The sequence below is a fragment of the Ochotona curzoniae genome, unplaced genomic scaffold (genome assembly GCF_017591425.1).
Source record: "Ochotona curzoniae isolate NIBS_2020 unplaced genomic scaffold, NIBS_Ocur_1.0 patch390, whole genome shotgun sequence".
In the NCBI taxonomy this organism is placed as follows: Eukaryota; Metazoa; Chordata; class Mammalia; order Lagomorpha; family Ochotonidae; genus Ochotona; species Ochotona curzoniae.
The window spans coordinates 1-25506 of record NW_024466962.1 but is presented as its reverse complement, the minus strand read 5'-3'; the positions used below and the strand labels follow the sequence as shown (position 1 = coordinate 25506).

Here is a 25506-nt window from a genome sequence, read left to right as displayed (position 1 = left end):
TGCCAGCGTCAGCCCCCGGGGGCGGGTGCGGCTGCGCATTTTTGCGGTTGTTTGGATTCTTTCTCTTCCCTTTTTTTTTTTTTTTTTTTAAGGTTTGCTTAAGTAGCAGAGAAGCCTGTGCTGGCCCAGAGCCCCTGCCACGGGGCAGCCCACTCCCCATTTCCTTCCTGTGGGGAGTTCAAGCTTCGGTCCCAGAAGGGCAGAGGCTTTCTTGAAGCCCCCCACACTGGCGCTGGCCCCTCTGGGTCAGGAGTGCTCTCCCCTCCACCTCCCGCTGCACCCCCAACACCCCCTCTCCGAGTTTGGCATCCAGGGTACATCCTGCTAGAGGTGAGGGGTCCACACCCGCTGCGGGCTCTCTCCAGGGAGGGTCTGCACCCTCAGGGTCATTTGCTGGGGACCTGCCAGCCAAGGGCTGAGCCCCTGTCCAACTCCTCCCCCACATGGACCAGGGGAGCTGCAACCACGCCGGCCCGGCATGGGGAGGCCGAGGGAGTGGGCGGTCCGCCGATGGCTGCCGGCCCAGGGCCCCGTGATGTCACGGCCGGCGGGGCTCCGGAGGGGGAGGGGGTCGGCTGTTTTTCTGGAGACAAAGCGGCCCGGGCAGGCAGGCGGGCAGGCGCCATGCAGCTGCCGTCCCAAGTCCTGCTGTGGGGACTGATGGTTCTTCAGGGTGAGTAGGGCTGGGTGAGAGAGGTGAACTCTGTCCAGAAGCGGATGCTCCCCACTAGGCAGTGGCTCGCTTGGGGGAGAGCAAGGTCTCCTGAGATGCCCCCTTGCCGGGGCCCTGGGGACTGCCTGCTCTTCCTGGGGTTCTGGGTGGAGCCCTTCGGGTCTCAGCGTCTCCTGTCCTGGGGAGGGGGAATGGCTGGAGCGGAGGCCGAGAGAATGGGGGCTTAGGAAGTGTCCTGCCTCCCGCCTGGCCCGATGCCTGCCCAGCTGGTCCTGCAGACCCTCTACCTTCCTGCAGGCTCTGGGACCCAGCCATGGCCCTGTCAGGAAACTGTGGGCTCTGGGTAGAGGACGGACGGGTTGGCATGTGCCCCTGCCTGCGGTGAAAGAGGGGGCTGCCAGGGCCCTGAGCAGGTGCAGGGACTCAACTGGGCTGTTTGTTGGGCCCTGGTGACAGCTCAGGTGTCAACTCCACCCTGGGCGACCCTGAGCTACTCTGGAACCACAGGTGGGGCTGGGGGCAGGGCAGGCATGAGCACCAGCCAAGGTGTTCCACCCCTTCCTCTGCTTCCAGGTTCCTGGGCACTTCTGTCCTCAGGTTAGTGACCCACCCAGACCCCCCACCACCCCCTTACCCCTGCCCCGCCCTCGCTGACACCCTTTCCCCACCAGGGCCCTCAGGGTCGGGGCAGGCAGGCAGCTCCGTGGTGTCCGAGTCAGTGGTGAGCTGGACGGCGGGCGCCCGTGCTGTGCTGCGCTGCCAGAGCCCGCGCATGGTGTGGACCCAGGACCGATTGCACGACCGCCAGCGCGTGCTCCACTGGGACGTGGCCGGCGGTGCGGGCGGCCCGGCGCGCCGGCTCGTGGACATGTACTCGGCGGGCGAGCAGCGGGTGTACGAGTCGCGCGACCGGGGTCGCCTGCTGCTGTCCCCCTCGGCCTTCCACGATGGCAACTTCTCGCTGCTCATCCGCGGTAGGCGGGCGGCAGGCACGGCGCGGCGGGGCGGGGGCGCGCGGGGTCCCGGCGGGGTCCCGGCGGGGTCCCGGCGGGCGGGCTCACCTGCGTTCCCGGTGTAGCTGTGGAGGACGCCGACGCGGGGCTGTACACCTGTAACCTGCACCACCATTACTGCCACCTCTACGAGAGCCAGGCCGTGCGCCTCGAGGTCGTCGACCCCCGTGAGTGCCCTCGCCCCGCCCCGCGCGCCCTAGCTCGCGCCCCCCGCTGACCTCCGGCCCTCCGCAGCCCTGGCCCCGCGCGCCTACTGGGACGGCGAGAAGGAGGTGCTGGCGGTGGCACGCGGCGCTCCCGCCTTGCTGACCTGCGAAAACCGCGCGCACGTGTGGACCGAGCGGCACGTGGAGGAGGCGCAGCAGGTCGCGCACTGGGACCGGCAGCCGCCCGGGGTGCCGCACGACCGCGCCGACCGGCTGCTCGACCTGTACGCGTCTGGGGAGCGCCGCGCCTACGGGCCGCCTTCCCTGCACGAGCGCGTGGCCGTGGCGGACGATGCCTTCGCGCGTGGCGACTTCTCGCTGCGCATCGACCCGCTGGAGCCGGCCGACGAGGGCACCTACTCCTGTCACCTTCACCACCACTACTGCGGTCTGCATGAGCGCCGCATCTTCCACCTGCGCGTCAGCGAGCCCTCGGCCGAGCCGCCCCCGCGGGCGTCACCCGGCAACGGCTCAGGCCACGGCGCCGGCCCGGGCCCAGGTGTGTGCCTGCCTCTGCACGCCCTGCGCGGGGCCCGGGCCTTCCGCATGGCCCTGACGCCCCGGGTCGCCCTGCAGACCCCACGTTGGCGCGCGGCCGCAGCGTCATCAACGTCATCGTCCCCGAGGGCCGCACCCATTTCTTCCAGCAGCTGGGCTACGTGCTGGCCACCCTGCTGCTCTTCATTCTGCTGCTGGTCACCGCCATCCTGGCTGCCCAGCGCCGCCGCGGAGGTGAGGCCACGGCAGGGGTGGGGGGAGTCGGGGCCACCGCTGCCTCCTTCTACACGAGTCTCCCCTCCACAGGCGACCAGGACATGGACAGGAAGTCGGGAAAGTGGAAGGGGTGAGCGCACCCACAGGCCCGCCCCATCCTCCCCAGCCCATGCGCTCTGACCACCCCCAGACCCCCGCCCCTTCTCTGACCACCCCCCTTAGGAAGCAGGTGAACCTGGTGGAGTTGGCCGTGGCCACAGACCGGGGCCTTCACAGGACTGAGGACGTCAACCTAGGTGACCACGCGGGGACTTGGGGTCCGAGCCTGGGCTAGAGCCTCTCCCGGGGCGCTAACCACCTCTCCACCCTCCTCAGATTACAAAAACAACCTCTTGAAGGAGAGGGCTGAGCTGGCTCACAGCCCCCTGCCCGCAAAGAACATCGACTTGGACAAAGGTGAGCGGCCCTGCCCCAGGACCCCAGGCAGCCCCGAGCCTGTCCCCTCCCCAATCTGAGGACCCCAGGCTAGGCCCGAGCCTGTCCCCTCCCCGATCTGAGGACCCCAGGCTAGGCCCGAGTCTGTCCCCTCCCCGATCTGAGGACCCCAGGCTAGGCCCGAGCCTGTCCCCTCCTGGATCAGGATCCCAGGCAGCCCCCCCGGGGATTCCAGGCCAGGCCCTGGCTGGTCCCTCCAAGTGCCCCTTGCCAGGCCCCACTAAGGTCCCCTGGGTTGGGACCCCTGCAGGGCCGGGCAGCTAGTGGCCTGTGCTTGGCCCCCAGGGTTCAGGAAGGAGTGCGGCAAATAGGAGTCCTGGTGCTGGCCGGGCCAGCAGCTCTGCCCACTCTGCCTGCCTACCTGGAGGCCGTGCTCCCGACCGTATGGCTCTCCTGGCGTTTCCCAGCAGGCCGGGCCGGCATGGAGAGCCAGGCTGCCTGCAGCTTCCTCTCTGCCTGCTCTGCTCCCCACCATCCTGATCCCCCAAGCCCCTCTCTTCCCAGTGGCCTCGGTTATCTGCCCCCCTGGATGGGCTGGGAAGGTTCTCTCCATGGGGCGGGGGATGGGAGGGAGTGGGGGAGGGCAGCCTCCCATCCCCCCCGTGCCATGCCTGAGCACTGCTGCCCACCCAGCCCAGCTCAGCCCCAGCCAAGCTCCCCCTGCTCTCCAGGGGGTGCTTGCCTGGGTGGGAACTGCTCCCTGGCAGTTTCTCTGCCTCTGACTCCTGCCCTGGCCTTGACTTCTGCCAGCTCACTGGCCTGGGATCCAGGTGACTTCAGCACGCCCCTCCCTGAGCTGGCCTCTGGGGCTAGGGCTGCACTGGGCTTCTCCCCGGCCCGAGAATGGGGAGTGGCTGGCAGTGGCGGCCCTGGGTGGACCCCAAGACCCCGCCTGCTCCCCTCACAATAAAGACCATGTCTGGACCTGGCCCTGGAGCTGTGTTTTTTTTTTTTTTTAAGATTTATTTATTTTTATTACAAAGTCAGATATACACAGAGAGGAGGAGAGACAGGAAGATCTTCCGTCCGATGATTCACTCCCCAAGTGAGCGCAACGGCCGGTGCTGCGCTGATCCAAAGCCAGGAGCCAGGAAGTTCTTCCTGGTCTCCCACGTGGGTGCAGGGTCCCAAGGCTTTGGGCCATCCTTGTCTGCTTTCCCGGGCCACAAGCAGGGAGCTGGATGGGAAGTGGAGCTGCCGGGATTAGAACTGGCGCCCATATGGGATCCCGGGCGCGTTCAAGGCGAGGACTTTAGCTGCTAGGCCATGCCACCGGGCCCCAGCTGTGTGTTGTTTTAAAGCTTTATCTCCCTGAAAAAGACAGAGGTTTCCATCTGCTGGGTCACTCTCCAGATGGCTGGGCCAGGCTGAAAGCCAGACGCCCAGAAGTTTCTTCTGCATCTCCCACGCCGGTGCAGGAGCCCAGGAACTTGGGCCATCTTCTACTGCTTTTCCAGGCCACACACAAGCAGGGAGCTGGATGGGAAGTGGGGCAGCTGGGACTTGAACCCAGGCCCTTATGTGATGCCGGCATCACAGGTGGAAGCTTAGTTGCTGTGCTACGGTGCTGCCTGCCCTGCCCCAACAGCATTTCCTGAGCCAATCCTGCTGGACCAAGTGTCCTGGGTGCCCACTTTACCCTGCTGACGAAGCAGCTGTTGCCAGACACAGAGGGTTGGGTAGGGGTAGGGACCCTGAGGCCAAGTGGAGGGGGCTGAAGGCCCTGGCACCGCAGCCCTCAGCCACTGGTGGGACAGGCACCAGGGTCCTGGAGGGCTGTGACCCAGCCTGTGATGCTGTGACAGTACCGTGGGCTGTCTCCCAGAGCCTTCCGGTGACAGCAGGGACAGGAGAGCACATGACCATCGCTGAGGACTGAGCCCCACCCCCAGGCAAGGGTGGGGAAGGACCACAGTGGTCCAGGCCCTTCTAATGGTCAGCACTGCTTCTGGCTGCCAGAGTCACGGTGTCAGGGGTCCTGGCTGAGTCTTGTTGGCCTCATCGGAAGCTGAGCATGATGGAGTCCCTAGGTGCATTGGGACAAAGGGCTCAGGGTCCTGTGCCCATCCTGAGTCCCTCAGCCTGGCACCCGGATGACCACACTGGACATCACCAGCCCCCTTCCCTGTCTGCCACCCCTGCCACCTCCTCTGGCTCCCAGGGTGAGCTCAGCAGAGCCTGGCAGACACGAGAGGCCCAGGCTGCTCGAATGGACAATCATGGGCCCTGGCCAAGACTGAACGAGCCTGAAGGGCTTCCGGGGCTGCGGCGCCCAGCCGAGGAGGGCGCAGGCCCCTAGACCCGCGCGCCCGAGGGATCCGGGGTGCGTCCCTGACAGCCAGCCAGAGAGGGCACAGGCCCCTAGACCCGCGCGCCCGAGGGATCCGGGGTGCGCCCCTGACAGCCAGCCAGCCAGCCAGCCGGGGAGGGCGCAGGCCCCTAGACCCGCGCGCCCGAGGGATCCGGGGTGCGCCCCTGACAGCCAGCCAGCCAGCCAGCCGGGGAGGGCGCAGGCCCCGGGCGCGCGTGCGCAGCCCCGCCCGCCCCCCGCGGGCCGTCGCGACGTCACCGGCCGCTCTCGGGCGCCCCCGCCGGCCGCGCGCTCAGGCCCGGGTGCCCGCGGGGGCGGCGGGCGCGCTCCCGGCCGGGGCGGATGGGCGGGCGCGGGCGGCAGGCGGGGCGCGCGCGGGAGCGAGGCCGCGGGCCGGGCGGGCGGGGCGCAGGCCGGCGGGCGAGGAGCGCGCCCCGCGTCCGAGCCCCGGGCCGGGCCCTGAGCGCCGCCGCGGTGGCCGCGCCATGGCGGAGACCAAGATCATCTACCACATGGACGAGGAGGAGACGCCGTACTTGGTCAAGCTGCCCGTGGCGCCCGAGCGCGTCACGCTGGCCGACTTCAAGAGCGTGCTGAGCAACCGGCCCGCTCACGCCTACAAATTCTTCTTCAAGTCCATGGACCAGGACTTCGGGTCAGTGGACCGCGGGGCCGCGCGGGGTGGGGCCGGGGCGGGGCGGCGCGCCCACCCACCTGTCGGCGCCGTCCCTGCCCGGCTCGGCTGTGTCGTTTCTCCAAGGGGTGGGGGAGCCGGGGCAGGGGGCGGGGCAGGGGTCCCAGGCCGCCGCCAGCGTCTGCTGAAGTTGTCAGGTGCCGGCCCCTGTTCCTGACAGGACAGAGGTCAAGGGTCACGGGGACGGTGGACTCTGCCCGCCGCTGCCCTGCAGTGCCTGGCCTGCGGGCCTCCGCGCTGGGAGTCATCACTCCAGGCCTCTCCTGGCTGTCTGCGAGTGCCGAGTGGGGCTTCTGGGACAGGGAGCTGTGGGGTTGGCTGTCCCCTGGAGGCCTGACCTGGCACAGCCCTGGGTAACTCGAGTCCCCAGCTCAGCGGCGCCTGGGGGTGGGGGCCATGTCCTTGTGTGTGTGGCTGGGTCTTGCACTTGACATTGGGCCCGCCTCCTAGGTTCTGTGGTTAGGGTGGACCCTGGGCAGCCCCAGGGTGTCTAGTCCATGGGACTCTTGGTGCTATGCCAGGTCTGTCCAGGGGTCTTTCCTGTGGGCCACACAGCCTCCTGACCTCTCTGGGGTGGGACTGCCTGGGCTTGGGCACAGGGCCCTGCTGTGGCCTCCCTCATAGGCCCAGCCAGTGACGAGGACCATGCCCAGACACCTGGTGGATGTCCACTGTGGGGCCCCAATCCCATGGGCACGCTGTGGTGCCCTGGCATGCCCTGAAAGCAGCAGGAGGATGCAAGCGTACAGACCTGGGGACCCTGGGCACAGCCAGCTCTGGGACCAGGGGCCCCTGCTTCCTCCTCGGCCTCCGCTGCTGGTCTGGGAGCCTTGGAGCCTGGGAGGGGCCCCTGGCATGGCTCCTCCCCGTCCCCTTCCTGCAGTGCTGCCCGGGCCTCAACCAGCCCTCCTGTGCCAGGGTGAGGGAGAGCGGGGCTGAATGTCCACATCGGGTGCCCAGCGAGTGTGGCTGGTGTGGAAGGGACCCTGGGCTCGACTGGGCATAAGAAACCACAGCCTGGCAACTTGGGCCTCTGGTCTCCACGCCCACTGTGAACCCAGCCCTGGGTTCCCCGACTTTCTGCCCGCTCAGGACCTCAGCTGGCCCCCAGCAAGGAGGGGGCCTGAGGTTGCAGCCAGGGCTGTCTGCCCCAGACTGGGACCCACGTCCCTTGTGCAAGGGGAGAAGTGTCCAAAAGCTGCTTGCCGGTACGTCATGGCTGCCCTGGCCTCGGGTCCCGGGTCTCCTGCTGCGAGTGCCTGAGGCTTCCCCATGGGCGTGAGGACAGGAGAGAGCTGGGGCAAGGGGCAAGGCTGGCTGCCCACACAGCTGTCCTGCTGTTCCTAGGGTCCCAGCAGATCCCCCAACTCCTGCCACAGTCCCCAGCCTGGGCCTGAGAGTGGGTGCTCAGAGACCTGTGGGGCAGGCTGCAGCCAGTGGACAGTGCCTGCTGGGCAGCGCAGGACCTCAGTGCAAGAACTGGGCAAGGAGTGCCTGGCAGGGCTGCAAAGCCTACTCTGCCTCGGGTGGGGCCACAGCCAAGCAGGAGCTCCCCAGGAGCTCTGCCTCGGGTGGGGCCACAGCCAAGCAGGAGCTCCCCAGGAACCTTGTGAAGGTGCAGGTGCTTGTGGGGTGACCCCCAAGTACCTGCTGTGGGGCCCTCTCACTCTCTGGCCTGGGGCAGGGGTCGGCTGTTGACAAGGGGCAGTGTCCCGCACCCAGTGGCCACTGTCCCACCTCAGCGCTGGGATGGGCAGGGGCAGCACGCACCCCCTGAGACTGAGGCTTTCGGAGGCCTCAGTCTGGGAGGCGAGGCATCGGAGGCCCTACTGGGGGCCACGTCTACCCAAGGGTGAGTGAGAGAGGTGGGGGCCTGGGCACTGTACGCGGGTGGCAGCTGTTGAGCTGTTGGTGGGCCTCCACACCCCACCCGCAGGGCCCCCTGTGGGATGGCCTCAGCTGGCCTCCAGCCGCAGTCTCCCAGGCTCAGACCTGGAGTTGGGTCCCAGGCTTCCCTGTCAGGTCAGCTAAGCTCTCCAAGGTTCACCTTGGTGGAGGAGGGGACTGGGAGCCAAGCCTGGCTGCCCTTAGGGTGCCCACCTTGCGGCTTTGGCCTGCCTTGGAGGGCCATTGGGTTGGCTGCATGGGAGCGCTGGGGCGCTGTCCCCCTTCCAGCAGTGGGGTGGGAGGGAGCTGGGCTTTGCCCCCAGTGCCAGACTGGGGCCAGCTCTCCTGGTGACCTGCCACTGCCTGCTCTGCCCGGGACTGGCTGAGGGCAGCGTCCTGGGGCCTGTGGGCCTGGAGCAGCCGGCAGGGCTGGCGCTGCAGCTGGCATCCAGCCCAGCAGGCCACGAGTCTGCTTCCTGCCAGGTGCACGTCCAGGCCCAGCCCCAGCTCCCCTTTCTCCACTGGGTCCAAGTCTGGGTGTGGAAAATGCCGCGGCCCTGGCAGGGTGGGGTGCCAGGGGCTGGGCTAGGATGGCCCCCGCTCCCTGCTGCAGGCCTCACCCTGCCTGCGCTGCTGACTGGCTCCTGGAGGCCCAGAGCAGGGAACATGTGGATGGTCCTGCCAGCTGCTCCCCGTGAGATGTGCCCTTGCTGCCCCCTCCTCAGGCCCCAGCCCCCAGCCTCTGGTCAGGCGCACAGCTGCGGCCACCTGCTGTCCCCAGGGCCCTGCAGGCTGTGTGCCAGCTGCCCTTGCGGGGCTTGGGTGGCAGGGGGTCAGGGTTACCCAAGAGCCAGGGGGCTGCTCTGTGTGGAGGCCACAGTTCCTGTGCTGGCTGGTGTGCAGCGCTGCCCAGCAGGCCCTGTCACTGGCTGCAGCCTGCCCCACAGGCTGCCCTGGGGAAGAAGGTGCAGACGGCCCCGAGGACTGTCCCTGGGCACACAACAGAAGCCTGGGCAGGGGTGAGGCAGGGCGCTGGGGCGAGGGCAGGTGAGCTGCTTTGGAAATGGTGGATTTGAGGTGAGGGAAATGAGAGCTGGGGGTCAGGTGCCTGTCAGGGGCACAGCCCCTGTACCCTGGGGCCCAAGCAGATCAGGAAGGGGTCATGGCTGGAGACCGGCCAGGAATGGAGCCTTGGCTGCGCTCATGGGTGCGTCTGAGATCACAGCCAGGGAGCCCTTCACCACGTGGTCCCCCCGGTCCTGCTGCTCAGGGCTAGAGCTGAGCCCTGGACTGTCCAGCCACCGTCCCTGGCTCAGGGTGGCTGCCACAGCCTCACAGATGCACCTGCCCCCAGGGTGGTCAAGGAGGAGATCTCGGACGACAACGCCAGGCTGCCCTGCTTTAATGGCCGTGTGGTCTCTTGGGTGAGTCAGGAGCTCCACGAGGCAGCCTGGGGTGGCTGTGCACCCGGCGCCCTGCTGCGGTGGCCTGGAGGCAGGGGCGCCCCCAGCCCTCTCTCTCCTTCCACAGCTGGTCCTGGCTGAGGGCGCCCACTCTGATGCGGGGTCCCAGGGCACTGACTGCCACACGGAGCTGCCACCGCCACTGGAGCGGACAGGTGGCATTGGGGACTCCCGGCCGCCCTCCTTCCAGTAAGGCCCTGCTGCACTGGGTTGGCCGGCGGGGCGTGGGGACAGCTGCCTGGGGCAGAGGAGTAGAGCTCGGCTGCCCCATGCCACCCTTCTCACCGGCACAGCCCCAATGCGGCCAGCAGCCGTGATGGCATGGACAGTGAGACAGAGTCTGTGGTCAGCCACCGGCGGGAGCGAGCCCGGCGCCGGAACCGCGAGGATGGTACCAGGCCGCCTTCACCCAGCTCTGGACCCTGGACCCCACCTTCCCTGGGATCCACTGGCCGCTACCCAGCTGGCCCGGGTGGGGTGGGAGGGTTGTCCCTGAGCGGGCCAAGGGCCCTCTCCCCACCATGACGTGGGAGGTGTCCTGCTCCCTTGTAGTGCCCACAGCAAGCTCCCTTCCTGCTCTCCTGCAGTCTCACGGGCTAATGGACACCCCAGGAGCGAGCGGCGGCGGGAGCTGGGGCTGCCCCCGGACAGCGCGTCCGCAGCGCTGAGCAGCGAGCTCGAGTCCAGCAGCTTCGTGGACTCGGAGGAGGACAACACGAGCCGGTGCGGAGGGCGCACAGGGGCACGTGGGGTGCAGGTGCAGGCATCCTGTGGGGCCCTGCCTGTGCAAGCCCAGCGCGGCGCCAGGGTGGCTGGGGGTCCTCGGCGTCGGGGCCCTGCCTGCTGACCGCTGCCTTTCTTGCAGGCTGAGCAGCTCCACCGAGCAGAGCACGGCGTCCAGGCTCATCCGGAAACACAAGCGCAGGCGGCGGAAACAGCGCTTGCGCCAGACGGACCGAGTGGGTGGCGGGTCGTGCCACGGGGGCGGGGCCTGTCCATGGGCGGGGCTGTGGGCTGAGAGGGGCGGGGCCTGTCCATGGGCGGGGCTGTGGGCTGAGAGGGGCGGGGCCTGTCCATGGGCGGGGCTGTGGGCTGAGAGGGGCGGGGCCTGTCCATGGGCGGGGCTGTGGGCTGAGAGGGGCGGGGCCAGTCCAGGGGTGGGGCTTTCAGCTAAGAGGGGCGGGGCCTGTCCGTGGGCGGGGCTGTGGGCTGAGAGAGGGGCGGGGCATGTCCAGGGGCGGGGCTGTGGGTGGAGATGGGTGGGGTGAGCCACAGGGGCGTGGCTGTGGGTGGAAAGGGGCGGAGCCTTCCAAGGGGTGAAACAGTGGGTGGGGAGGGGGCGGGTGAGCCAAGGAGCGTGGTTGTGGGTGGGGCGAGCCACAGGGCGTGGCTGTGGTGGAACAGGGAGGGGCCTATACAGGGGTGTGGCTGTGTGGGAAGAGGGTGAGGCAAGTATGGGGCGTGGCTATGGGCGAAACGGGGCGTGGCCTGGCTTTGGGGCGGGTGAGCCATGGGAGGGGCCTGTCCAGGGGCATGGCTGTGGGCAGAGAGGGGCAGGGCCTCTGCAGGGGGCATGACGGTGGTGCGGTCACAGGAGAAGCATACCCTGGGCGTGGCCTGTCCAGGGCACGGGGCGGGGCGGCAGGGCGTGGGCGGGGCGTATCCTGTCTAGGGTACGGGGCTGGCGGGAGTGTCAGGGGCGGGGCCTGTCCAGGGGCGGGGCGGCGGGGCATGGCCGGCGTGCCTGGCCGTGGGGTGTGCATGACCCAGAGTCGGGGTGCAGAGCCTGCTCCTTACCCGGGCCCTCCGCAGGCCTCCTCCTTCAGCAGCATCACGGACTCCACCATGTCGCTCAACATCGTCACGGTGACGCTCAACATGGGTGAGGCCCCGCGGGCGGGGGGGAATGGCCGGGGGCCCGCGGAGCCCCGCTGACCGCCCCTCCCGCAGAGCGGCACCACTTCCTGGGCATCAGCATCGTGGGCCAGAGCAACGACCGCGGGGACGGCGGCATCTACATCGGCTCCATCATGAAGGGGGGCGCGGTGGCCGCAGACGGCCGCATCGAGCCGGGGGACATGCTGCTGCAGGTGGGCCTGGGACCACCACTGTCCTTGACCCTACCCGCCTCCCAGCCGCTCACCCTGCTAACCCTAGCCCTGACCCTAGCCCTGCTGACCTTAACCCTGACCTTCACTCTGCTGACCCTGCTGACCCTGACCCTCACCCTGCTGACCCTCACCCTTACCCCTCACAGGTGAATGACGTGAACTTTGAGAACATGAGTAATGACGACGCAGTGCGGGTGCTGCGTGAAATCGTGTCCCAGACGGGGTGAGGGAGCACTCTGAGGGGCGTTGGGGTGGATGGTGGGGAGCTTGGCCCAAGGGCTGCTCTTGTAACGTGCTGGCCCCACAGGCCCATCAGCCTCACAGTGGCCAAGTGTTGGGACCCCACGCCTCGCAGCTATTTCACCATCCCCAGGGGTGAGTAGTCCACCAGGCAGGGGTGGGCATCCCCGACCCGGCTGCGTGTCCTGCCGTCCCTCCTCTGTCCCCGACCCGGCTGCGTGTCCTGCTGTCCCTCTGTCCACTCACTGTCCCTATTCCCTGGCATCTGCCAGCGGACCCTGTGCGGCCCATCGACCCCGCCGCCTGGCTGTCACACACGGCAGCGCTGACTGGAGCCCTGCCCCGCTATGGTGCCAGCCCCTGCTCCAGCGCAGTCACCCGCAGCAGCTCCTCCTCACTGACCAGCTCGGTGCCCGGTGCTCCACGTAAGTGGTGTGCCCACGCCCTCCCGAGTGCGCACCGGGTGCCGCGTGTGCCCGCCTGCTTCCGGAGGGGTGCACGACTCCCAGGGGCCAGCCCGGGCTGAGCGGGGTCACCCACAGAGCTGCCGGAGGCGCCGCTGACGGTCAAGAGCGACATGGGCGCCGTGGTGCGCCTCATGCAGCTGCCGGACTCGGGGCTGGAGATCCGCGACCGCATGTGGCTCAAGATCACCATCGCCGACGCCGTCATCGGTGAGTGGCGGGGGGCGGCGGGGGGCGGGCCGGCGGCGTCCCGGGCTGACTCGCGGTGCGCCAGGGGCGGACGTGGTGGACTGGCTCTACGCGCACGTCGAGGGCTTCAAGGAGCGGCGTGAGGCGCGCAAGTACGCCGGCGGCCTGCTGCGGCGCGGCTTCCTGCGGCACACGGTCAACAAGGTCACCTTCTCCGAGCAGTGCTACTACGTCTTCGGGGACCTGAGCGGCAGTGAGTGGGCTGTGGAGGGACCCGAGGGCCCGGCAGCCCCCGCCCCAGGGGTCAGGAGCCCCCACCGCCAGAGCCCGGCAGCCCCCTCCTTCCCTGGCTCATGCACTCCCATTCTCCTCAGATCTTGCAGCCCTGAGTCTTGGCAGCGGCCCCAGCGGAGCTCCAGACCAGGAGGCCCCAGCTCCGCCACCACCCCCCGCGGCCCCCTGGTCCTTGGGCCAGGGTTACCCCTATGCGTACCCTGGCCCCCCGCCCTGCTTCCCGCCCGCCTACCAGGACCCTGGCTTCAGCTGCGGCACTGCTGGCAGCCAGCAGAGTGACGGTGAGACGGCAGGCCCACCCCAGCGGCCCCCCCAGCTCTGCCGCTCCCACCGCTGCCGCCCCTCGTGCTCCTGCACGGTGGGAGGGGGGCACCTGTGAGGTGTCTGTTTGTGCCTGGTCCCTGGTATGGCGAAAGTGGGCAGGGGGAGTGTGAGAGTGACCATCTGGGCCCAAGGCGGTGAGGTCAGTCTCCATTTGTGGCTCCTACGGCCTGGTGGGAGGTCACACAGCAACCCTGTCTCCAGGGGCACTGAGAAGGCCCGGGGGTAACAGTCAGAGGTGCATGTGGCTAAGGGGTGCAGACAGCCATGGGGGTGCAGGCGGCCAGCTGTGGGGGTGCAGACAGCCATGGGGGTGCAGGCGGCCAGCTGTGGGGGTGCAGACAGCCATGGGGGTGCAGGCGGCCAGCTGTGGTGGGGGGGTGCAGACAGCCATGGGGGTGCAGGCAGCCAGCTGTGGGGGTGCAGACAGCCATGGGGGTGCAGGCGGCCAGCTGTGGGGGTGCAGACAGCCATGGGGGTGCAGGTGGCCGTGGGGGTGCAGGTGGCCGTGGGGATGTGCAGCAAGCCAGTAGGAGATGCAGCAGCTGGTGAGGGACCCAGCCAGGGGTGGTGGACAGTGTTGTGGGTTGGAGGAGTCTGAGGACAAGCCGGATGAGATGGCTGTGGGCCTGGGCTGACCTGTCTAAGACCTGCCCAGCCCAAGGTTGAACGCAAGGGGGTTGGGTAGGCTGGCTTGGAGGAGGACCTGCGGCTGCCCCCTGCCTTTCCCTGTGCCTGACCCGTCTGCCACCACCCCTGTGGTGCGTGACCCATCCACCCCTCCCCATATGTGACCTGTCTGCACATGTGTGACCCTTCCATGCCCCCCCATGCATGACCCGTCACGCCTCCCATGTGTGACCCGTCCGCCCTCTCCCCCATGTGTGACCCGTCCGCCCTCTCCCCCATGTGTGACCCGTCCACACCCCCATGTGTGACCCGTCCACCCCCCCATGTGTGACCCGTCCACCCCCATGTGTGACCCATCCACCCCGCCCCATGTGTGACCCGTCCACCCCGCCCCCATGTGTGACCCGTCCACACCCCCATGTGTGATCCGTCCATGTCCCCATGTGTGACCCGTCCATGCCCCCATGTGTGACATGTCCATGCCCTCGTGTGTGACCCGTCCACCCTCTCCCCCATGTGTGACCCACCCACCCTGCCCTCCCGAGCGTGACCCGTGCTATCCTTGCTTTTGCTGAGCAACCCTTAGACTGAAGGACTAGCGGAGTGGACCCTCGGGACCGGTAAGCCCAGGTCCTTCCTGGCGTCCCTCCCGGCATGTCCCACATGTCCCCACCACGTTTGAGGAGCCCAGGATGAGGGCTGGGCCCAAACTGCTGGCCAGGGCCGTGGGTCAAGTCAGCCAGGACGGCCAGTGGGGCCAAGTTCAGGAGTGGGTGAGGTGTGGAGTCCCCATAAGCCTGCTTCTGCCCTTCATCCAAGCCCTTGTGTGCATGGCTGGCCCTCCCGCCCCATCCTGGTAAGGGGTCAGTGGCAGCCCCTGGCAATGGCTGGCCTGCCGCTGACCAGCGTGGGTCTCCGTTCCATCTCCCTGCAGGCAGCAGAAGTGGCGGGTCCACCCAGAGCAGCCGTCGGGCCCCTGGCCGAGAGGAGCGCCGGGCGTCCGGAGCTGGGGGCAGCGGGAGTGAGTCGGACCCTGTGGCCCCCAGTGCCGTGAGCAGCAGCAGCTGGCGAGAGCGCCCGGTGAGCCAGCTCAGCCGCACCAGCAGCCCAGGCATCCAGGCCCCCAGCACCGCCCCAGGGCTGCCCTCGCCACACCCTCTGACCATGGCCCACCCCATGGCTGGGGGGCCGCCTGGGGCGCCACCTGTGCGTGAGCTGGCTGCTGTGCCTCCAGAGCTGACAGGCAGCCGCCAGTCTTTCCAGAAGGCCATGGGGAACCCCTGTGAGTTCTTCGTGGACATCATGTGATGGGAACCGTCCTTGCCTGCACATGGCCGGCCTGTGGGGTTCCAGCTTGGGGGGCCCATGGGATCAGGCACAGGGTGAGGTGCTGGGTGCTCTGCTCAGGGGGTCCCATCTTCCCTGCTCAGCGTGAGCCTCTGGGACCCTGAGCCACCCTCCCTCCCCACCCCAGCCTCCCTGTGGCCCCTGCTGTCCTGCAGAACCCCTCCCCAGACTGAGTGGGTGACCTTGGCAGCCAGATGAAATCCCAGTGCCCAGTGGCCGCCCAGAGGGGCCCTAATTTATTTATTTATTGCCAGCCCGTGTACTCTGGGGATGGCCCGGCCAGCTGCCTGCTCCTGCTCTCCCCTCGGAGGCGGTGTGGGGCTGTGGGGCCTGGGGCTGCTGCAGGAATGTGGTCTGTGCCCTACCCCGCCTCAGTTTGCACCTGGGTAGCCGGCAGTTCCCACGGAGCTGTTGCTGGGTAAATGCTATTTTAAACACTAAAGGCCTTTAATTTTATGGACTGACTGTGGCTGTGTTCCTTCTCTGTCCCAGTGCTGTCAGCAGCTGTGGGGTCCTGGTGCCTGGTGTTCTGTCCGAGGTGCTGGCTCCGGGGTCCCAGTTGCCGCTGGCCTTGGTGCTGACGCACAGGGCTCTATCCACAGGGCTGCTGGCAGGAGTAGCTCCATTTGGCCTGCTTGGGCTGGGGCAGGAGGACAAGCTGACCTCTGCCACAAGTACTCGCCCACCACCCTCCCCTTCCTGCTGGCTGGACAGGGTGCTGGGCAGGCTGGGGCTGATGTGGCCCCATGAGGGCTGTCCAGTTGCACCTTCTACTTGTAAGGCCTGGCCCTGTCATGCCCAGTGCATTCGGCAAGGACAGAGGCAGAACCTGAGAGGTCGCTGTGGGGTCGTCAGAAGCAGCATGGGGTCACAGCAGAGCCTGTGGGGGTTGCTATGGGGTCACGGGCGGAGCCTGGGGGCAGCATGAGGTCAGATTTTCGAGCTGGAGGGTCACAGGGGCAGTGGGGCTGCTGCTGGGGTAGAGGGGCTCCTGCCTCAGGGTCACCCGTTTGTCCCTGGGCCGCCTTGCGCAGCCCCAGTGGCCTCTCCCAGGAAGAACTCTGGGGTGTTGAGGTCCGGCTGCCACAGGAGCAGGTAGCACTTGGGCAGGTGGAAGGCAGCCAGGATGCCCAGGGCACACACCAGGATGGCACCCATCTGTACAGCGGGCTGGTAGGCCACCTGCACGTTGGCCAGGAGGGGCACATAGGAGACCCAGGTGATAAAGTAGGCCAGCATGGCGAAGGTGAGGCCGCGGGCGCGGTTGTAGCGGCCGGGCTGGCTCTGCACCAGGAAGGTGCCCAGGAAGCAGAGGAAGGCCAGGGCGGCGTTGGGAGCGTGCAGCAGCGCGAGGCCGGCCCAGGAACGCAGGCGGCAGTGCACCAGAACCTCCGTGGGCAGCACCTGCCAGTCCATCACCACCTCGGGGGGGAAGGCCACCAGGTACCAAGTGCACATGGCCGCCTCCACCAGGACGGCCAGCAGCACGGCCAGCCAGGCCCGGGGCCCCCGCAGGAAGGCCCGCAGCTGGGTGGCCCAGGCAGGTGGCAGCTCTGACTCCACGAAGGTGTCGGCTGCCTGCAGCAAGAGGGAGCTGAGACAGCCGGCGAGCAGCAGGTGCGCAAGAGGCTGTTGGGCCAGGCAGCTGGCGGGCTGGGGCCAGCCAGGGAACAGCAGGACTGTGAGGCAGAGCAGGGCCAGGCAGGCCAGGCCGAAGCAGGCCAGCTGCCCTCCAGACGCTTGGACCAGAGGGCTGCGCCGGTGGTAGAGGAAGAGCCTGAGGGCGCCCAGCGCCAGGCCCAGCGCCAGGCCCATCAGCAGCAGCAGTAGCAGCAGTGCGGGCTCTCCCCACGCCAGAAACCTGGGCCTGCGTGGGTAGCAGCGCGTGCTGCGGTCTGGGGACCAGTGGTCATGGGCGCACGGGGTGCACGTGGGATCGTCTGCGGGGAGGGAGGAAAGAGGGTGCTGAGCAGTGCCACCGGGGCCCTTGGCCTGGCCTCGGGGTCGTCCCAGGGCTACCAGCTCACCTGGGTTGTGCCGGTAGGTGCCAGCCTTGCAGTCAGCACAGTCATAGCAGCAGGAGTGGAAGCCCTTGACCCGGCGCACCTGACCCTCTCGGCACTGCCGGGAGCACTGGGACTCGGGTACCTGCCAACGTGGCCAGTTCAGGCCCTGCACGGTGCCCGGGCGCCACCCTGACCCCTTGGGGCTCCCAGGCCGCCCTCACCCGGTTGTCAGGCGTGTGCCAGCTCATCTGGGCGCGGTTTAGGGAGAGCCGCCCATCGAAAGTGCCCACAGTGTGGAACTCGGGCCTGGGGCCCCGCCACAGCCACAGCTTCAGGTCGTACTGCATGCTCACGCTGCCCGAAGCGTCGAAGTGCAGGCCCAGCTCGGCTGCTCGGAAGCTCAAGTTGGACATGTGCTGCAGGAGCTGTGGGGACGTGGCCGCGAGTGGAGACGGGGCCTAGGCGGGCGGGGCCAGATGCGGGGCGGAGCCTGGGAGGCGGGGGCGGGGCCTAGGCGGGAGGGGCGGGGCATGGGCGGGGTAGGGCAGGTTCCCCCACCCCCCATCGCGGGCCGCACAGGCGCAGTGGGTCCCACCGCCACGCCACTCTCACCTGCCAGGGCCGCACGCGCTCCCGCGCCGGGCACCCAGACGCATTGCAGCGCAGCGTGTGGTGCAGGGCCTGGGCTACGCTGTGCACTGCGGCGTAGGTGGCGAAGATCTGGTGGTGCAGCTGCCCAGCTGCCAAGTTCTGCAGTAGCCAGGCGGACAGATTCTGCGGGGAGAGGCGGTCACAGTGCGGGCAGCGCGGCCCCACCGCGTGCTCCTCCAGACCTGGCTGCTCCGTGTCCAGCGAGGTGCAGAAGGTGGGGTTGGCAGCCAGGGCCAGGCGGGTCTGCACATACCCAGGGAACTGGTGCAGTGGGGCCCCCCGCTGCAGGAAGCCCAGCACCGTGCCCATCTGAGCCATGCCTGGCAGTGTCATGACCAGGTCTGAGGTCAGCCAGGCCTCACTGGCCACCCACACCTTTGGCAGGAGTTTGGAGTAGATGCAGTGGCGGAAGAGGGCCTGGGCAGCCTGCGCCGAGGCAAAGACCACCACCACCTGCACGCTGCTGCGGTTCACCTGGCGCAGCAGGTCCTTGAGCTGCTCCTGCCGCAGGCTGTCAGCAGAGGACAGCGGCGCCAGGCCCTCATGCGCGATGCACACGTTCTTGCTGCTGGCCAAGTTCGAGAAGATGTTCAGGCCCTGCCGGCCATATTCATCGTCGCTGCCCACGGCAGCCACCCAGTTCCAGCCCAGCTCCAGCAGCAGCTCCACGGTGGCCGCCAGCTGCACACGGTCGCTGGGCACCGTGCGGAAGAAGGACTGGAAAGTGTCACGGTTGCTCAGCTGCTCCATGCTGGCACCAAAGCTGACCTGAGGGGCAGGGCACGCTGGACACATCTGTGTGTTGGGAGGGGGCGGGGAGCAGGCCAGGCCAGCGGGCAGTGGGGAGGGTGCCTCGTGTGTGTGGTGGGGTAGGGAGGGAGCTATGGGGGGGTAGTTGTGCTGGCAGCAGGGGCGTCCTGGGTCAGCAGGCAGCCAGGGGAAGGCCGGGCCAGGGGGCAGCGGGGTGTTCTGGGCTGGGCCAGGCCGGTGGGCAGTGGGGGGTGCTGGGCCAGGCCGGTGGGCAGCAGGGGCCCACCTGGGGCATGAGGAAGAAGCTGAAGAACTTGCCGGTGATGAGAGCCAGCTCGGACGAGTGGGGCCCGATGACGGCCAGCACGCGGGGCTGGTACTGGGAGTAGTCGCAGTAGGCAGCGATGTCCTGGCTGCCAGCCTCAGCCAGGAACATGAGGCTGGGCTTCATGGTGGCCATGGGGTCCGAGCATGTGTCAAACAGGTCATAGCCCAGGCGCGGCCCGGGAAGCAGGTCTGACCTGTTGTTGACCTCCTCCACGGCCATCTGCAGGGCCAGGGCCAGGGCCAGGCCGAGGGGCGAGAACCTGCGGCCATGTGGGGAGGGGGAGGTTGTTGGCTGCCACTGTGGCCCTGACCGCCCCCAGCCCTGCGGGCCGCTCCCGCCGCCTGACCTGGAACATGTGGTGCTGTAGGGCCGGGTTCGGCTGCCCAGGCTGGCCTCTTCAGGCAAGCCCAGTGGGAAGAGCCCGCCTAGGATGTAGTCCCCGTGCATCTTGAGCTGCCGGGAGAGGCACAGTGGGGCCCCTGTCCTCGGGCCCAGAAGTACCACGAGGCCGAGGCCCAGGAGAGCCCGGCCGGGCATGGCAGCTGCAGTGCTGGCAGATGTGCGAGTGCTGGGTGTGCCAGGGCCTCAGGTGTGGCCAGTCTGGGGGAGGGCCCTAGATTTGTTTAGCAAAACCCTTGCTGTCCTTACTGGACAGTCCCCAGGTGCCTCCACTAGGCCCGCCAGGGCTTCGGGTGGCCCTGGACCTGCTTCCCTGCCCCTGCCCCCTCAGCACCCCCACCCCCATGCAGCCGGCCAGCCAAGAGGAGAAACCAGTCAGACCGAGGCCCTGAGGCCCTGGGACCTGCCCTCTGTAGCCGCAGGTGGCGCCTGCCTGGGGTGAGGTAGAAGTGGGGCCCGGTCAGGAGCGTGTGGCCTCTGAAGGGTCTAGGGGCCTGACCCCAGCCTGCACCCCCAGCTCCCTCTGGGGACAGAGCTGGCCAGGAAGGGGGACATGCAAACACGGAGGAAATGCCTAAACAAATCAGCAGCAAGGCTGTGCCTGCACGGTAGGGGCTGCCCCGTGCCTCTGCTTGACTCTCGTCCCAGCTCTGGGAGCCCTGGGGCTGCCAAGCCCAGGCCCTGTGGGGAACCCATGTGTGTCAACACAGCTTTACCCCAGGCCCATCGGCCCTTTAGCCACCTTTGTGGAAACCACATGGGGGACCTGGGAGTCTGTGCCCAGACCACCGCCAAAGCACATCACTGGCCCCACCTGGATGGGTTGTGAATCCTGGGCGAGCCCTTGCACCTGTCTCCCTGCCTGTGAAGTAGCAGAAAGTCATTGGGACCCAGCCCTCCCCCTGCCCCACCCCTCAGCCTCAGCTCAGTTGATTGTGTCCCTCCCAGCCTTGTTGAGCACCTGGCCTACTCCCAGACTCCTGTTTCGGATGCCACACCTGGTCCCATGAACGTGCTTTATTGATGTCGCAATGTGCTACACATGTTGGCTCCCAGGAGCCCCGTGCCCCAGGTGCTCGCCTGGGTGGGTCTGCTGTCCTATGAGTGGAGTCCCAGAGGTTTGTCTGCAGCCTGGAGCAGCAGCGGATGGTGGAACTAGGTCAGGCAGGGGCCCTGTTTCACTGCCACGGCTGCCATGCCCCAGAGCTGGGCAACTGGAACAGGGGGAGGTCCAGGCTCTGGGGCCCTGCTGTGCATGCCAATGGCAGCTGCCTAGAGTCTGCAGCCAAAGCTAGCATGTCCCCTGGGAGTAGATGTTGCTCAGGGGCCGGTCAAGTTGTCCCAAGGCGTTCCTAGGACCTCCAGGGAAGGGGTCCACAGGGGCCACTCGAATTCTGAGTATGAGGTTGGCTGACAAGGTGAGAGGGTGTGAAGCCAGATGCTCCACCCACAGCACTGCTGGCCCCACCCACATAGCCAGGTGTTCCACCCAGAGCACTGCTGGCCCTGCCCACATAGCCAGGTGCTCCACCCTGGCTAGGCCAAGCCAGGTCAGCTGTCAAGACTGGAGGGGCAGCCCAGAAAGGACACACATAGGTAGGCCAGGCCTGGGGCCTCCAGCTGTTCGACAGCCAGCAGGCACCATCCTTGGGCAGCTCACAGGCCTCGCTGACACACAGCGTGGGCAACCAGCTGCCCATCTCCTCTGTTCCTGGAAGCTTGGCTCATGGAGGCTGTGGCAGACACCCTCTTAGGGACCCAGAAAACTCCGTTGAAGGCTTGTGGGTCCAGCTCCCCATGGGTGTGGGAACTGGGAGCCCCTGGGCTTAAGGCAGGTTCAGCAGGGAGTGCTGGGCGTAGAGCTTCTGGGAGACCTCGTACACCTGCTCGATGTAGGGCAGGGCTTCGCCCAGCATCTCCACAGCCTGTTCAGGGGTTCCCACATTCATGGCCTCCAAGAAGGCTTTGCGCGTGGGCAGCGTGCAGAAGGCCACAGTGACAGCCCGACGCACAATCCAAGGGTGGTAGGCGGCCAGAGAGGCATTGTAGGAGTCGGTGCAGAGCACTGAGGGGCGGGCATCCTCAGCGCTGGTGCGCAGGCCTTCCAGGAAGAGCTGCAGCCAGCGCAGGGCACGGTGTAGCCGCAGCACCGTGCGGCAGCCCGAATCAGGGTGGCGGGAGCGCCTGTCCACGTCCACCAGCTGGTTCCCCGTCTCGTAAGCCATCATGGACTGTAGGCTGGCGTACTGCTCTCCCTGGGGGCCAGACCGCAGCCGCTCCATGATGTGCAGCTTGGAGACTACGTCCTTGGAGATGAAGGAGAAGACGGCACCCAGGCTATTCAGAAACCTGCAGGGGACAGCAGCGCTGTGGGCGGAGCACCTGGCTATGTGGGTGGGGCCAGCAGCGCCGTGGGCGGAGCGCCTGACCATGTGGGCGTGGACAGATCTGTGGGCGGGGCCGGCAGCGCCGTGGGCGGAGCGCCTGGCCATTTGGGCGGGCCAGCAGCACTGTGGGCGGAACACCTAGCTATGTGGGCGGGACCAGCAGCGCCGTGGGCGGAGCGCCTGACCATGTGGGCGTGGACAGATCTGTGGGTGGGGCCGGCAGCGCCGTGGGCGGAGCGCCTGGCTATGTGGGCGGGGCAGGCAGCGCTGTGGGCGGGGCCAGTGACTCCCCTCCCCAAGAGGTGACCCTCTGGGCTGGGCTTTGGCTGCAAGGCCGCCCAGGGCAGCAGCACGCACCTGACCAGCCCCTTCCAGCTGTCGAGGTAGTGGTCCAGCAGCACTTCCTCCTTCTCATTGAGACACTGCTTGAAACTGACCAGCACCATCTTCAGGTTGAAGTCAACCCCGGGCTCCTCCATGTTCAGACCGCTCTGAGGCACAGGGTGAGCAGGACGCAGCTCATCACCTGTTCCCGGGGCCTCCCGGCTGTGCCCCCTGTCCGGCTGTGCCCTTGGCCCGGCTGTGCCCTCTGTCCAGCTGTGCCCTTGGCCCGGCTGTGCCCCCTGTCCAGCTGTGCCCGCTGCCCAGCTGTGCCCTCTGTCCCGCTGTGCCCGCTGTCCGGCTGTGCCCCCTGCCTGGCTGTGCCCCTGTCCGGCCGTGCCCTCGGCCTGGCTGTGCCCTCGGCCCGGCTGTGCCCCTGCCCGGCTGTGCCCCCTGTCCGGCTGTGCCCCCTGTCCGGCTGTGCCCCCTGCCCGGCTGTGCCCGCTGCCCGGCTGTGCCCCCTGCCCGGCTGTGCCCTCGGCCCTGGTGTCTTAGCCGTCCTGGGCAGCCCCGACCTGGACCGCCCCTGGGCAGCAGGTAGCAAGTCCTGAGGGGCAGGAGGGGCCTCCCCGGTGCAGCCCCTCGGCCTGCATGTCGCCCGCCGCTGCCCGGCCTTGCGTCTCCGGCTCGCATGCAGCAGGCCCGGCTGCACCCCACCCTGGGCCTGTCCACCCCGCTCACATCGCGCCCGCCTCTTGGGCCAAGCGCCTGGCCCCGGGCGGTCCGAGCGGGGAGCTCAGCTGCTCAGGCCGAGGCGCCGGACGGCTCGGCCCGGGCGGGGCGGGGGTCCGCGCAGGGGACGACCCCGCCAGGCTTACCGGGGCTGCTCCGGGAAGTGTCCGCTTCAGCTAGGGGACGGGGCGGGCTAGAGGCGCGGGCGGCGCTGAGCTTGAGGCTGACGTGAGCGGCGGGCGTCTTCGGCCACAGCCCGGCGTTCGGTTGAGTCGCCGCCGCCGACGCCATGGGCCGGAGCTGCTCACCCGGCCCCTCTCCGCTCCGCCCCCGGACCCGGAGCCCCGCCCCGCCGGCGCGATTGGCAGTCGACCGTCCAATGAGATGGTCCCCTCTCTGCTGCGTCCAGACTCGGAGCCTCGCCCCGCCGGCGCGATTGGCAACATGTCGCCCAATCACCTGATCCTGTCCTCTCCGTTCCGCCCCGGAGCACCGCCCCCGGTGCGATTGGCAGCCGACCGTCCAATGAGCTGGCCCCCTCTCTGCTGCGCCCGGACCCGGAGCCCCGCCCCCTCCGGCGCACGTTTCCTGCGACGGGACCCGAGAGAGGCCCGCAGCACTTGCGCAGTGCGAGGCGGCAGGGTCGCCGTGGCCCCGCCCCTCGCCGGTCCCGGGCGCGTGAGGCCGCGGCGCGGGAGCCATGCCCGAGATCAGGGTCACCCCCTTGGGTAAGCGGGCGGCCCGGGTGCGGGGCAGGACGGCAGTCCGCAGCAGGCCAGGTGGGGCCGCCGTGCAGCCGCGGCCCTCACCCGCGCTCTCCCCGAGCAGGAGCCGGCCAGGACGTGGGCCGCAGCTGCATCCTGGTGTCCATCGGGGGCAAGAACGTGATGCTGGACTGCGGGATGCACATGGGTTTCAACGACGACGTGAGCGCCGCGCTGGGGGGCCCTGCTGACGGGCGGGGTGCTGGGCCCTGGACCCCGCCGCCCGCCCGTGCCCACCGCCCGTGTCCGTGTCCCCGCAGCGGCGCTTTCCCGACTTCTCCTACATCACGCAGAACGGCCGACTGACGGACTTCTTGGACTGCGTCATCATCAGGTGGGTGCTGAGGGGTCACCCCAGGGCGCCGGGGACTCTGGGGGGTGTCCTCCTTGTTGCACGGCAGAGCAAGAGAGCAGGACAGAGAGAGGAGCAGAGAGAGGGAAAAAGACAGAGAGAGGAAGAGACAGGGAGAGAGACAGGAAGAGAGAGAGAGAGACTGGGAGACAGAGAGAGGAAGAGGGAAAGACAGAGGGAGACAGGTATTTCTTCTGCCCATCTGTGTGGCAACCCTGGCCAGGCCTGGTCCCGACGCAGGCCAGCAGCCAGCAGCTCCTTCCAGGGTTCCCTGGTGGCGGCAGTGTCCCAAGCCGGGGGCGTCCACTGCTGCCCCAGGTGCCGTAACAGGAGGAAGGGCATCTGGATAGCTACTGCGTGGAGCCTCTGCGCCAGGGCCTGTCCCCAGTGACCACTCTCCCCTGGCCTCCCAGCAAACTGCATGAGGCAGCCTGGTACTGGTGTCCCTTAGCGGGGAATAACCTTCCTCTTCCTGCCCTCATCACCCCATCACCTCCCTGTGTCACCATCCCCCTCACCTCCGTCTCCCTCATTGCTTCCCCGTCCCCTCACTGCTGGCTCTGGGACTCCCCACTGGAGGCCCCTGCCTTCCCTGCAGTCCCTCTGGTTTGGGGTTCCTCCTGGCCAGGGGCCACAGGCCGCGCCCAGCTGCCTGGCCTTCCCCTTGTCCCTACTCCACCTCGCCCTAGCAGGTGGCAACCCTGGTGGGCTGTTCTGCAAGGTGGGCTCTCTCTGCAGTTCTTTCTGTCCCCACCCTGGCGGGGGTCGGACAGGAAGGGCGCAGGGTTGACCCGGGTCCCGTGTCACACCCCAGCCACTTCCACCTGGATCACTGCGGAGCGCTGCCCTACTTTAGTGAGATGGTCGGCTATGACGGGCCCATCTATATGACCCACCCCACCCAGGCCATCTGCCCCATCCTGCTGGAGGACTACCGCAAGATCGCTGTGGACAAGAAGGGCGAGGCCAACTTCTTCACCTCTCAGATGATCAAGGACTGCATGAAGAAGGTGGTGGCCGTCCACCTGCACCAGACCGTCCAGGTCCTGGCCCATGGGGCTGTGGGGCATGCACTGGGTCCTGGCCCAGTTCGGTTTCAGCCTGGGGTGTTGGCTGTGTGTCCCTGGCTCTGCACAGGCCCAAGGGTCCAGGGTCACCTTTGTGTATCTGAGCCCATGGGGAGCCGCGGGAGACCTCAGTTTAGTGGGCGTTTGGGCCGTGGTGTGTGACGTGCAACCACGTGCAAACTGTTGTTTGCTGGTCTGGGGCCTGGCCTGTGGTCCCTGGGTGGCACTGAGGGCCTGTCTGGCCTTTGATCCAATGAAACCCAATACCTGTGCACCCTGCCCGTGGCCTCCTCGTGGCTGCTGCCCACCACTGTGGTGCCCGGACTCCATGTCTAAGAACTCGGTGGGGGGGTGCTCAGAGCAAGTGGGATCTTGTTGGTGAGTTCACTGCTTAGAAGGCCGCAGCAGCCAGGGCTGGAGGCTGGGCCTCGATGCTGAGCTGTAGCTGCCCCCAGGTACACGTCACAGAAGGCCGGGGTTGCGGCTGCCTAGGCCCGAGTGGAGCGGGAGCCCCGGCTTCTCAGGGCTACCTGCTCTGAGGCAAAGCTGGGGTCTGTGCAGAAACAGAAGCTCACAGCCCCCTCTCCTGTGCCCAGGTGGATGACGAGCTGGAGATCAAGGCCTACTACGCTGGCCACGTGCTGGGAGCAGCCATGTTCCAGATCAAAGTGGGCTCAGAGTCCGTGGTCTACACGGT

General features: G+C 67.9%; 4 protein-coding genes across 6 annotated transcripts; 2 read left to right on the top strand and 2 right to left on the bottom strand.

The window, feature by feature from the left end:
* Positions 1-610: 610 nt before the first annotated feature.
* LOC121167566 (matrix remodeling-associated protein 8-like) lies at positions 611-3929 on the top strand. The gene is made up of 10 exons (XM_040997043.1): positions 611-673; positions 1247-1270; positions 1345-1647; positions 1752-1853; positions 1921-2391; positions 2469-2624; positions 2697-2736; positions 2829-2902; positions 2982-3062; positions 3387-3929. The coding sequence occupies exons 1-10, from the start codon at positions 625-627 to the stop codon at positions 3410-3412; spliced, it is 1326 nt and encodes a 441-aa protein (XP_040852977.1). The 5' UTR covers positions 611-624; the 3' UTR covers positions 3413-3929.
* Positions 3930-5863: 1934 nt separating this feature from the next.
* On the top strand, positions 5864-15508 carry LOC121167567 (segment polarity protein dishevelled homolog DVL-1). Of its 2 annotated transcripts, none has more exons than XM_040997045.1 (15): positions 5864-6067; positions 9348-9417; positions 9524-9645; positions 9750-9847; positions 10044-10179; positions 10322-10415; positions 11269-11338; positions 11407-11546; positions 11714-11790; positions 11875-11942; positions 12080-12157; positions 12350-12481; positions 12546-12713; positions 12835-13035; positions 14640-15508. In XM_040997045.1, the coding sequence occupies exons 1-15, from the start codon at positions 5898-5900 to the stop codon at positions 15011-15013; spliced, it is 1998 nt and encodes a 665-aa protein (XP_040852979.1). In that variant the 5' UTR covers positions 5864-5897; the 3' UTR covers positions 15014-15508. The 2 variants fall into 2 exon arrangements, with proteins under 2 accessions (XP_040852979.1, XP_040852978.1); XM_040997044.1 differs by having other exon boundaries at positions 12080-12232.
* Positions 15509-16054: 546 nt separating this feature from the next.
* On the bottom strand, positions 16055-19324 carry LOC121167564 (taste receptor type 1 member 3-like). Its single transcript, XM_040997039.1, has 6 exons — positions 19134-19324; positions 18746-19046; positions 17671-18477; positions 17280-17483; positions 17080-17200; positions 16055-16992 (listed from the first exon to the last, which is right to left on the bottom strand). Exons 1-6 carry the CDS (start codon positions 19322-19324, stop codon positions 16055-16057), a joined length of 2562 nt encoding a protein of 853 aa, XP_040852973.1.
* An 859-nt stretch (positions 19325-20183) lies between these two features.
* Positions 20184-22954, bottom strand: LOC121167565 (ceramide-1-phosphate transfer protein-like). Of its 2 annotated transcripts, XM_040997041.1 has the most exons (3): positions 22773-22954; positions 21931-22064; positions 20184-21535 (listed from the first exon to the last, which is right to left on the bottom strand). In XM_040997041.1, the coding sequence occupies exons 2-3, from the start codon at positions 22050-22052 to the stop codon at positions 21013-21015; spliced, it is 645 nt and encodes a 214-aa protein (XP_040852975.1). In that variant the 5' UTR covers positions 22053-22064; positions 22773-22954; the 3' UTR covers positions 20184-21012. The 2 variants fall into 2 exon arrangements, with proteins under 2 accessions (XP_040852975.1, XP_040852974.1); XM_040997040.1 differs by lacking the exon at positions 22773-22954 and having other exon boundaries at positions 21931-22157.
* Between the last annotated feature and the right edge of the window lie 2552 nt (positions 22955-25506).

What these genes read in the sequence shown, in the direction of transcription:
- LOC121167566 (XM_040997043.1), top strand. Translation starts at nt 625, where the DNA reads ATGCAGCTGCCGTCCCAAGTCCTGCTGTGGGGACTGATGGTTCTTCAG. An exon ending in GGGACTGATGGTTCTTCAGG is followed by an intron (nt 674 to 1,246) that starts GTGAGTAGGGCT and finishes CTCTGCTTCCAG; the next exon opens with GTTCCTGGGCACTTCTGTCC. An exon ending in CTTCTCGCTGCTCATCCGCG is followed by an intron (nt 1,648 to 1,751) that starts GTAGGCGGGCGG and finishes TTCCCGGTGTAG; the next exon opens with CTGTGGAGGACGCCGACGCG.
- LOC121167567 (XM_040997044.1), top strand. Translation starts at nt 5,898, where the DNA reads ATGGCGGAGACCAAGATCATCTACCACATGGACGAGGAGGAGACGCCG. An exon ending in TCCCGGCCGCCCTCCTTCCA is followed by an intron (nt 9,646 to 9,749) that starts GTAAGGCCCTGC and finishes TCACCGGCACAG; the next exon opens with CCCCAATGCGGCCAGCAGCC. An exon ending in GAAATCGTGTCCCAGACGGG is followed by an intron (nt 11,791 to 11,874) that starts GTGAGGGAGCAC and finishes CTGGCCCCACAG; the next exon opens with GCCCATCAGCCTCACAGTGG.
- LOC121167564 (XM_040997039.1), bottom strand. Translation starts at nt 19,324, where the DNA reads ATGCCCGGCCGGGCTCTCCTGGGCCTCGGCCTCGTGGTACTTCTGGGC. An exon ending in TACAGCACCACATGTTCCAG is followed by an intron (nt 19,047 to 19,133) that starts GTCAGGCGGCGG and finishes ACATGGCCGCAG; the next exon opens with GTTCTCGCCCCTCGGCCTGG. An exon ending in CACCTACCGGCACAACCCAG is followed by an intron (nt 16,993 to 17,079) that starts GTGAGCTGGTAG and finishes CCCTCCCCGCAG; the next exon opens with ACGATCCCACGTGCACCCCG.
- LOC121167565 (XM_040997041.1), bottom strand. Translation starts at nt 22,052, where the DNA reads ATGGAGGAGCCCGGGGTTGACTTCAACCTGAAGATGGTGCTGGTCAGT. An exon ending in AGCTGGAAGGGGCTGGTCAG is followed by an intron (nt 21,536 to 21,930) that starts GTGCGTGCTGCT and finishes TGTCCCCTGCAG; the next exon opens with GTTTCTGAATAGCCTGGGTG.